The 11,220-nt window shown below is 43.0% G+C and overlaps 1 protein-coding gene across 1 annotated transcript; it reads left to right on the top strand.

Moving 5' to 3' along the window:
- The first annotated feature begins 4,866 nt into the window (after positions 1-4,866).
- Positions 4,867-9,053, top strand: LOC127341825 (uncharacterized). The gene is made up of 7 exons (XM_051367759.2): positions 4,867-5,346; positions 6,657-6,695; positions 6,805-6,875; positions 7,462-7,526; positions 7,617-7,706; positions 7,932-8,024; positions 8,364-9,053. Exons 1-7 carry the CDS (start codon positions 4,958-4,960, stop codon positions 8,778-8,780), a joined length of 1,164 nt encoding a protein of 387 aa, XP_051223719.1. The 5' UTR covers positions 4,867-4,957; the 3' UTR covers positions 8,781-9,053.
- Positions 9,054-11,220: the final 2,167 nt, after the last annotated feature.

Here is an 11,220-nt window from a genome sequence, read left to right as displayed (position 1 = left end):
TATGCGCGGTGCAGGTTCCCAGATAGTTCTGCAAGGAATGTCCAGCGCAATTTTGGCAACAGTTTTCAGAGAAGTTTCTTTCAGTCGAGTGCCACAGATTTACCACGCCTTAGCTGCGCAGCCTCGACATCTGCTAGCTGCCTTTTATCTAAAAAAAAATTATTCCGAAAGAATCGTGGCACCTGAGACTTCCATTACCTATCTGTCTGACACACCAAAATGCTTGATTTTCTCACGAGAGAACTAATAATGTTTGACACACTGCTCATTTTTTCGGTCAAAGTTCGCCTTAAAATACGAGTGCGCCTTGTTGAAGCGGAGTAGTATAATCATCTCTATCTTCATGTCACCTCTTAGACGAACTCCAGCCAACCTCTTCTCTTCTCATAATTGGGAGATCAGTCCCGATCGCTTAAAGTGGCAATATGAATGAGCCATCCAAACAACAACATAAACAGACTATATGCATGTTATAACAGTTTAGAATGAAGCAAGCCACCCTGACTGAATATAACACGTATAACCGTCATCGGCCACCACTTGCACCGAGTATCTATAGGTAACATCTGCTCTACAGAAAGAAGGTAAAACCGCATATATGTATCCAAGAACAAGCCCCATGAATATCCTGCAAAAAACTTGAAGTTGTGACCTTGCTAAAAATTAATCATAATTGAAAATTGGCCAAAATAAATGGTAAACTCCCGCACGAATTCGAGCTTTCATTTTTGTTGTCAATCCCATTTAGCCAATTCCTAACCATATTTGTCACATTAGCTAGAGGGAAAATGTTGTAGGTAAAATTAACTACTCTCCAAACTAGACAAGAGAAGGGACACACAAAGATACATTTTGTATAACCGTTCCAAAGATTTTTAACAAAGTTATAATTCGTAAGAAACACCTTCTTCTAAATAAATCACCACATGTGTTTTTTTTAAGAATCTTGTATGTAAATAATACAATCAACTTACATAGATTTAACTGAAAAACAACTATCTGAGTTAAGCGTGGTTGGTTTGTTAAAGTTACCCTCATTAATCTATGCACCAAAACTAGTCTTCCCCACAAGAGTATTCCTCCCATCTTCCACACCGAGAGACCCTCTATCAAAGAAGTCGTTTTTGAATTCGTGGGTTTGACTTGTATTTGCGACTCTGTCACAAAGCAACTTAAATATAAGTAAACATTTGTTATTTAGATCAAGTACCTCGATATCTAGACCCCCTTGATCATTTGGTACACATACAAGTTTCCACTTAGTTAGTCGATACCGGAAGGAGCATGACCTATAGAAGTCTTATCTTTTCCATACCCCTTTTGGAATGTCAAAAAAGACAGAATGAACATTGGTATACTAGTAAGAGAAGAACTATTTATCATAAGATGATCTTCATATCAGAGCATTTTGCCTCGCCATGACACAAGCTTTCGTTCAAAGCGGTCCTTAACTGTCTTCCTTTCTTTATTAAGCAATTTTCAATAATGAATATGTATGTGCCTAAATATTTAATAGGTAGATTGCCTACTTCACACACAAAAATGCCTCTATAGTCACCCTCTACCTCCTTAGCCTACCAAAGCAAAAAAAAAAATCACTCTTGTGAAAGTTTATTTTTAAATCGGACAATTGTTCAAAGAAACCTTAACTTCATATTTGTGACTTTCGCTAAGTCATGTTTCATTCACATACTAAAATGTGGGGCACTAAACCTCTAATTTGTCCATCTTTCTTTGCCCTAGCAATGAGGATGGCTAACATATCTGAGCCTTTCAACATCTGAATAATAGTGTTCAATATCATTGTTGACTCGAATACCTACACTCCGGCCCTAAACAAGTCTTGAGACCCATTCACACCACTGAGTTGTGACCCTTTCTAGTGCAAAGTTTGCTGAAGAAAAGACAACTTAACTTTATTATACACCCCTTTTAAAGTCAATTTTAAAAAGGATCCCATCCATTTATTCTTCCTATAAATTTCATGAGTGGTCTCATAGAGAACAATAACCTCTTCTAGAATATCCCCTTATATGAGAGTTGATTGAGTAGGCCACACTACTTTATGTGCAATTACAGTCGCATGATTAATTCCTGCTTTAGTGAAGATTTGGTAGCTAACATTTAGCAAAAAATAAGCATATATTGCTCAATTCCTATTCTAGGCAAGAGAGTAATGATGCCAATTAAATTTATAAATTGGCATATCCCTATTCTATAATTGGGTGAAAAGTTCCATGCAATATGTTTTAAGAACGTTCCGAAACTTACGATACAACTCCGCAGGGAACCTATCTGCTCCCGGAGTTTTACTATCCTCCATTTCGGACAAGGCTTCAAACACTTCTTCATACATAAAAGGATATATGAGAATAATGTTTTCATCCTCTGGCAACTTAGGTATATCACGAGTGACTTCTTCTCTCATGCTGGAATCATTTGGTTCTGGTGCTCTATTTTTTTGTATTACTCTGACCTAGACATTTTTTAGTTTTCTTGATTAACTATAGTCCCCTCATATTTTTTGAAGATGAAAGATCAGTTTATTTTTACGTTAGCATAGCAATTAGGTGGATTTCATCCTTCTTGAGTGTTTTTAACTTTGCCGCATTGAGCCCATTTGGGCTATTCATCACACCCCAATTTAGTTATGCTAACATAAGCCTATCCTTTTTATGTCCTTTCGGCTACATAAGAGATGATGTTTTAGCTTTTAAATCAAGTTCACCGGTTAAAAAGATATGCTTCTCTTTCTCCTTTTCATAGATTACACTAAAAGAAAATCCCACCCTTGTAAAACTGTTTTAGATGTCTAATCTTATGTTTACATCTTTGGGCATGTGATTTTCAAGTTTGAATAACTTCCCATTCATTCTTTATCATATCATAGAAGCCATCTTGGTGCATCCAAGATAGCTCAAAAATGAAGTGGTTCATATTACAAGGTGAGCATATCACTTGAATCGGTAAGTAATTGGGTATGTTCTCACCCCTTCGAGTCAAAGCACATACATGTACAAGAGGAAATGTATGTTTCCAGTCTGTGTTATCTAAAACACGATCTAGCTTCTGGTAGGTAGGAACCTCTCATCTGCTAGCCCAAGTAAATTGTCGACCGAAAAGAGCAATCTCTCTTAGATCGAAACTATCAATGATCACATTAAAAAAAAAGGAGCATCGCGCACTAAAGTAATGATACTGAAGTCGGGAGTGGTGTTTTGGAACATGGGAGCATATGCTCCCTCTATTTTGAAATTCATCTTACACATATTTTGAATTCTAAAAAAATTGAAACGAAAAATTCGCACGTACCTCTTCACGTGCTACGCGCTCACAAAGTTGTTTCATAGAAAATGGACTTGTCATGTGACGTGTGTAAAAAAGACAAAACTCAGTGCTAAAAATAATGCTTTTTACAAGATAAATTTTCTCTTTTTTACATAGACCACAAAAAATATTGTTTTTTTGTGAAACTTGACGAATGCACATATATTATGGAGATATACATGTAGAATTTTTTGTCAAAATTTTTCGACAACTCGAAATATAATTTTTTGGTATAGGGAGCATACGCACCCGGGAGCCGAATTGAATTTCCGTACTGAAGTCTCCTAACAATATACTAACAAAAAAGGAAGTTGATAAGGTTTAGTTTGTACTTTCCGAATCAAAAATTCTAACTAGCCCAGCTACATAGTCTGGTGTGAGCGCATTTTGGACCACTACCCATAGATGCCTACTAGAATCCACTCAAAACCTTAACAAAATACTTAACATGATGAATGTTCAGTCTCCGCTCTACGGATTGACATCGTTTCCATGTAAACCTACCAAAATTCCTCTAGAACGCCCAATGGAGGGCCTGACAATACTACATATAGTCTAACCCTCCTGATAAACCATTGAGAAAGGGTGAAGAAAAATTAGATCGATCCATCTCTAATAATACCAAAAAAGTCTAATTTATTCTCCTTTAGTGTCTCATGAATTGTATAGTGTTTTGCAGAGTTCACTAACCATCGCTGTTCCACCCGATTCCTCTCATCATTTACGTCAGTTTAATTTCTTAATCCTAGCAATGCAATGAACACTAATCTATCGATATGATTTTTTACAAATGTGTGCTATTCACACCTTTTGGCAGGAGATCCACCCTGCATGATCATCATCTCCCCTCTCTTCTTCATCAAGAAAATTCTTTCCAAAAGAACTAGACCCCTTGTGTATCGTATCCCCTCGTCTTACCACGACTACTGGCTCAGAGTTAGCCAAGGCTTGTTTCTGGAGCCATGTCATGAACGCACACTAGATGAAATAGTTTTACAAGCGGCATTGCCTTTGATGTTGCTCGATCGAGCTTCTGCCCATTGTCAAAGATTCCCCATTGCTGCAATTGTGGGAGTTCAGGACCTACCACTCTTTAGCCCTACCCCCACTCCCAAGCTCCACAAGTGCCGCTCCTCCGACCCCCCCCCCCCCCCCCCCCCCAACTTCTCAAACGCCGAGTGTCGAGCTCCGACGGCCCCTTATGAGCTCCCACCTTCCGCGTAACGTGTTCCAATTGCATAATTCTGCCAAGTTTCCTCAAAATATAACCATTTAGAAAAAAGTCATCGAAACGAAACAAAGCCAACAGCTGCAGCTATGACATATGAGATCATTACCGGCCGTTGCATGCTCTCGGCCTGCAAGTGGGACCCACTTGCCGCTGAGTTAAAACGAATTTAAAAGAGTAAGAATTAGAAACTACGCCTACATGAACAATATATACATACAGATTTCCAGGAAGGAAGCAACAAACACACCGCGCTCTCGGCCGTCTAAATCTCCTCCGCTATAAATACGCGGGACGGCCCACGAAGTCCGGGACCGCCTAAAACGCCAAGAAAAAGTAAAAAAGACAACACAAAAAACCAGCAGAGAACGAGGAGAAGAAGAAGGAGAGGAGGAGAGGGCGATGGAGATGGAGATGGGCGGCGAGGAGATGATGATGACGTCGGGCGCCACGAGCCGGATCGTGCCGGTCTTCCGCTCCGTGCTGTCCCGCCGCGCGCTGCTCCGCCTCGCCGTCGCGCTCCACTCGCTCTTCCTCTGGCTCCTCCTCCTCGTCAGCCGCCGCCGCCGCAGCCCCGACGCCGCCGAGCCCCGCCTCGGCAAGGCCAGGACCCGCCGCAGGGCCGCCGAGGAGGAGGACGTGCGCCGACGCCGGGCCCTCGCGGAGGAGGTGCCCATGGTCGAGGACGACGACGCGGAAGGGAGGACGTGCGGCACCTTCGTCATCGCCGGGGCCCGGAGGAACGCGCTCTTCTGCCGCGTCTGGAAGCCGGCCGCCGCCGCCGAGATGAGGTGAGAGAGGCCCTGACGTTTTTTTTTTTTCCTTCTTCCGCGATCAAAATTGGCTTAATTCCGTCGACCGTGGCCGTTTCGGTCGCTGGGGAAATCGGTGGTTTCTTTTTGGTGGTTTCTGTTGATTTCGCTGTCGTGATCTTATTTTGGACTTGTTTATATCGGTAGGGAACGAGGAAACTGATTTTTCCGAGAAAGGGCGCCTTTTTGCGTGATCTGTTCTTCCGTTGAATCAGTCAATCACGTTGTATTTTCGCCATTTTGGATTTTGCTAACCGGGTACTGATGATCCCTTGGAAACTTCGCTTATTTGTCTATTTGCGGGTTTTGCGTGTTGAATGGTTCGCTTGCAGCTTTTGGGGGTCTTCTCTGATGCCAAAGGGTATTGATTTTCAGTTAAAGTTCCAATTTTGTGTGCCTGTTCAGACGATTTGGTGAACATTTTAGACACTAATCCATCAGAGTAGTAGCTGCAGTTTCGATCACGCGTCAAGAGTGTTTGCCTTTACTCGATGCCTCATGTTTTACAGACTCTGCTCAGTACACATAAAGAGACGTGCCGTGCGATGCACGTTGGGTACATTTGAGTTTTTTCACAGCTCCATTGTTATCCGCATTCACTAGTCATTATCCCTGTCTAGAATACAATGAAGTTATAGGTCGCAGGACTGCTTGTCCTTCTGTCCTTCGCAACGTGAACTGCTGACTAAATTGATGATAGCTTTGTGCATTTTTTTGTGATAGTGTGAAGCAACTTAGGAATACAGGAAAGGCGGAACAAGTAAAGTGGAACGGATTAGGAGAATATAAGCTAGTCCTTATCTCCCAACTGTTGTTCCATTCTTATCCCTCAGGCCTCGGCTGTCAATGAATAACCTTGACGTACTGGCTCAATGTGACTTAGGAAAACTTAGCTGTCAAGAAAGGGGACAAGAGATTTTTTTATTTTTTTATTCTTGAATGACTGATCCTAGTTGTTCAACCGAGGTGTCAGATTATTCTTCACATGGCCCAGTATGTAGTTGCTCGAGCATAATTAGTTGCTTGAGCTGACTGTGAACTATATTTTCAATTCGGATGACTCTATAGTCAAACAACCACAGCTAGCTTAGGTAACCCGCCACCCCTAATTCCGCTAACAAATTTGATTTGATTACTCTACGCGCGTGAAACCTTTTGAAGAGTATGGTTCTCTTTCAATCATGGGAAGTCTAGAGCATCGAACTGAACCCTTCTTTACTTGCAATGGCGCAATTATCCAGTTCATTACCTGTTAATTTTGTATTGATTATTTTCTTCTTTCGCTGTAGGGGCATTTTGCTAATCGTACATGGGCTCAATGAGCACAGGTAAGGAAATCCTGTTGGGTCATCCCCCTCCCACCTAAACATGATGATGTATATATAATTCTCCATTCTCCACTTCCTCGTAATTAAGTACATCTTAATCTTGTCTCAGTGGAAGATATTTGCATTTTGCCGAGCAGCTGACAGCATGTGGGTTTGGAGTATATGCAATGGATTGGATAGGTAAGGAGCCCTACTTTTGGTTTTCTGAACATGTCTACTTCTGCTATGTTAAAGGAAATAATAAATATGGTTGGTTTGGTGGAAGTTTAGTGCTATATTTAGAAACAAAGTCAGAATGCACTGATCAATTTATAGGCTTGTTGGTAGATCTGAAATAATTATTTCTTGAAACACTGAAATCAAATAAAGTGTTAATCATTAATTGTTTGGTGTTTGCTAGAAGACTTGGAAACTATTGAGAACCAACTGTTAATTTGTTCAGTGGATTATGTGTACATCAAAGTAACAAAGCGTTAGCTGTCTGGTAGCAGTAGTGGTATAACAATATTTGGAATCAAATATTTTCTTTTCAATAATGACATACGGAGGTAAAATATAACCCGACATACAGAGGTAAAATATAACACATGCTGCTAAGGCTACTTATGATATTCATCCTCAGAGTTGTGGATTCTTACCTTGCAAATTTTACTGATGGATCAAACAACACTAAATATCCACAGTTCTCAATCTCAGTTATCCTGTGAGCATGCCATTAGATTTTGCATTGGTTTTTTAGCAGGCTAACTTAAGCCTATGGATACAGGCCATGGTGGCAGCGATGGTCTGCACGGTTATGTGCCTTCACTAGATTATGTTATAGAAGACATGGTAAGTCTCTGTCTCTGCCTACTACTAAATGCTGTTACTGATTTTATTTTTTGATAGGAGCAATGTAATAATATGATTTCCTCTGAGCAGGAAGTACTTCTCGAAAAAATTATGCTGGAGGCTCCAGGGGTCCCTTGTTTTCTGCTTGGTCACTCCACTGGTGGAGCTGTTGTGTTAAAGGTACGGCTCGTCAAATTAAACCCTTTTTCTCTTCAATATTTAGGCCAGATTTAGACACTGACCCTACTCCTCTGGGCCCTGTGAACAATGGATACCCTGCCGGGCGGAGAATGGTGCAAAGCATTAACAAAATAGCCTGGTTGGAATGGTTTGGCTGACGATGCTCATTTAAAACGCTTAATTTTCCTCTTTCCCGTAAGCTCATCACTAGCTGTCGCTTTTCAGGCATCGCTGTATGCTCATATTAGAGCCAGACTGGAAGGGATCATCCTGACTTCACCAGCTGTGCGTGTAAAACCAGCGCATCCAATAGTTGGGGTAATATACCTATTCTTGTCCAAGTATATCTGTTGTATGAGCATTCTAAGAATCAACATGCTGCTCATTTCTTGAATCATGAAGCGTGGATGGATGACATGCATATACTTTTAAAAATTGATTGATGAAAATCTCCATATGTTGCTTTCCTATTTCATCAGAACTTATTTGGAAATACTCCCATCAGATTTTCTAGTTGAATGATTGATCTGACACTTCTGATTTCTGAAGCTATTGTAGAATCCCTGCTTTTGATTTCATCTTCAGATTGAAAACTTCAAATTTTGGCTCTATTTATTTGCATAACTTCTGAGACCTTTCTGAATTGACACGATGCAGGCTGTGGCACCAATATTCTCTCTGATAGCACCGAAGTTCCAATTCAAGGGAGCCAACAAGCGGGGCATCCCTGTCTCTCGCGACCCTGCTGCACTGCTAGCGAAATACTCCGACCCACTGGTGTACACTGGGCCGATCAGGGTCCGGACAGGCCATGAGATACTGCGCATTTCCTCCTTCCTGCTGCACAACCTGAAGAAAGTCACGGTCCCGTTCATGGTCCTGCACGGGACTGCGGACCGCGTGACAGATCCCTTGGCGTCGCAGGACCTCTACAACGAGGCCGCGTCCAGGCACAAGGACATGAGGCTGTACGAGGGGTTCCTCCACGACCTGCTCTTCGAGCCCGAGCGTGATGAGATCGCGGCGGACATCATCGAGTGGATGGACCGAACGCTCGCGCTGCAATCTGTGTAAAGATTAGTTTTCTGAAGATGAGGGTGGAGATAAAATCATGTGGTGATTACTCAGATCACGGCCATGGGATTGCAGTCGTGGGCTCATGGCATGATGGCTTTGGTCTCATTCTTGATGCATGATGGTATTTTCTGAGATTGATCTGCTGTTGGATGTTGTGATCCTCATCTCACATGCTGCCCTTGCAGGCCAATGAAATGGAAAAGTTAGTGAATTATGCTTTTGTATAAAACTCTATCTATGATGATAAATAAAGGGGCAACAAAAGAAGAACGCGTACTGCTGGCCTGCAAACCTGGATTCTGCTAAGCTTTACTCACCAATTATCCTGACAGCTGCAAACCTTTAAAACGAAAACAAGCAGCTGCCCGTATCCTGGCAGGTAGTTGTCTCGGACCAGCATGTGCCAAGTGGTGGTAGGGACCGTTAGGCAGCTTTTGAGAGTCAACAATGGCGAGCCGTGGATTATGCATGATTGGACATGTTCATATGATTATTCTATGAACCAAGGTGCAGATATTATAACCACCCCTGTCCGCATCCTCTAAAATAGAAGCCAGGTCCTGGCCGGTACTGGTAGCTGTCCTAGAAGGTTTGTCGTCAGCAGCCAAGTGGAAGCTGGGGACGTTGGACAGTTCCAAGTCAACTTTGAGTGTTGGAGGAGGTCCGTAAGATAATCTCATCTAACCGAGTCAAAGGATTTCCTTATATGAAGCTTGAGTAAAAGGCACGGTGTTTTGGATTGGTGAAACTTCCTCGCAAGATTTTGAAAATACATGGGAGGGAGTTCATATGGGAAGCAAGTCTAGATGCCATGATTTTGGCAATGATAGTAGAAATAGCATGAATGAGCCTAATTGGCCAAAAATCGTGCATCTTTCCCGGCACCATCATTCTTCGGATTCAAAGCAATGTTGGAGGAGTTGAGCCAATTAAAGTTGCCACTTAGAAGAGAGTGAAAGTTTCGGAAAACTGTTGAAATATTGGGCCCACTTTTTAGTGGCCCAAATTAGATTTCAGTTTTCCCTATAAATCTCAAAGCCCACATAGTGGTAGCCTTGTGAGTTTGAGCCCAAGTTGGTGGCAGCTCACTAGGGAGTGGCAAGAGGTGGGAAGTTTAGTCCCACATGGAAAGTTGGAAGGAAGTTAGACCACCTTATAAGGTGGGTTGTTCCACCACTAGTAAGTGAGTGAGAATAGGAGTGCTACACGCGCGCGCTCCTCCTCCTCGCTCGCTCGTCTCGACTCGACTCGACTCGACTCGACTCGACTCGACTCGACTCGACACGACGCGACGCGCTCGTGGTGAGTGGATTGAGCCTCGAGCCGAGACTTTCAGAGTCCTAGACGGACGCGTCGCAGTTAGTCGGTTCGGGTCGCTCCCGGATCGTGGGCTATCTGTAACCGACTCGAAACGTTCGTGCGACGTGGGCGTGGCCCACGTTGCCTAGGGTTTCCCGAGCCTATATAATCTCTTGCCCGGCTACCGCAGAAATACACTGAATACACGAGTTAGGGTTTCCACCTCTCTCTGCTTGCGCCGCCATCATAGCCTACTCCATCCCGCGCGCCGACGTGCATCGGCGAACGGGAGAGTACGTCTCGCGAATTAGGTTTTTGGGAAGCGCTCTGCGCGACTGCTCAAGCTCTTCATCACGGGTCGCCTTCCGTCCAAGTCGGGCGGTGCTGCCTACCGTCGTCTTCAACGCCATCTACTTCGACCCGTCGTCCCCGTCGTCAACAACGTTATCATCAACAACGTTACTGCCGCCACATCATCTGCTACACCTCCACCGCCACCTCCACCAGATCGGTACGTGCGACATATCTCGATCTGTTTAGCGATGGATGTTGTACTGTTTGCTATGCTACTGTTCATGTTGATCACTACATCTAGTATGTTCGAGTTTCACATGTTAGTAGTTACTGTCGTCATGCTTAATATTCTGGAATTAATCATGGAAATTGTGCCTAATTATCCAACAATCCAAAAACCTAATTGTCGGCAATTTCCTGAGTTAACAATGGCTGGTTTTTCCGATGCACTGAGGCCGGATAAGTTTACCGGTGTGCACTTTAAGAGGTGGCAGTATAAGGTCATGCTCTGGCTTACTCATCTGAAAGTGTTCGAAGTTACTGATGGTTTACCTGAAGGAACTATATCTGACCAAGATCAGAACAAGTTCAAGGAAAACAATACTCTCTTCGTCGGATGCGTTCTGAGTATTCTTGCTGATCGTCTGTGTGATGTGTACATGCACATAACAGATGGTAAAGAGCTCTGGGAGGCACTGAATGCTAAGTTCGGTGCAACCGATGCAGGCAGTGAACTGTACATCATGGAGAACTTCCATGACATCAGGATGGTTAACAACCGTTCTGTAGTCGAACAAGCTCATGAGATACAGTGCATTGCGAAAGAGCTTGAACTCCTTAAGTG

The sequence above is a fragment of the Lolium perenne genome, chromosome 3 (assembly GCF_019359855.2).
Source record: "Lolium perenne isolate Kyuss_39 chromosome 3, Kyuss_2.0, whole genome shotgun sequence".
Classification (NCBI taxonomy): domain Eukaryota; kingdom Viridiplantae; phylum Streptophyta; class Magnoliopsida; order Poales; family Poaceae; genus Lolium; species Lolium perenne.
This window is presented reverse-complemented; position numbering and strand designations above follow the sequence as displayed.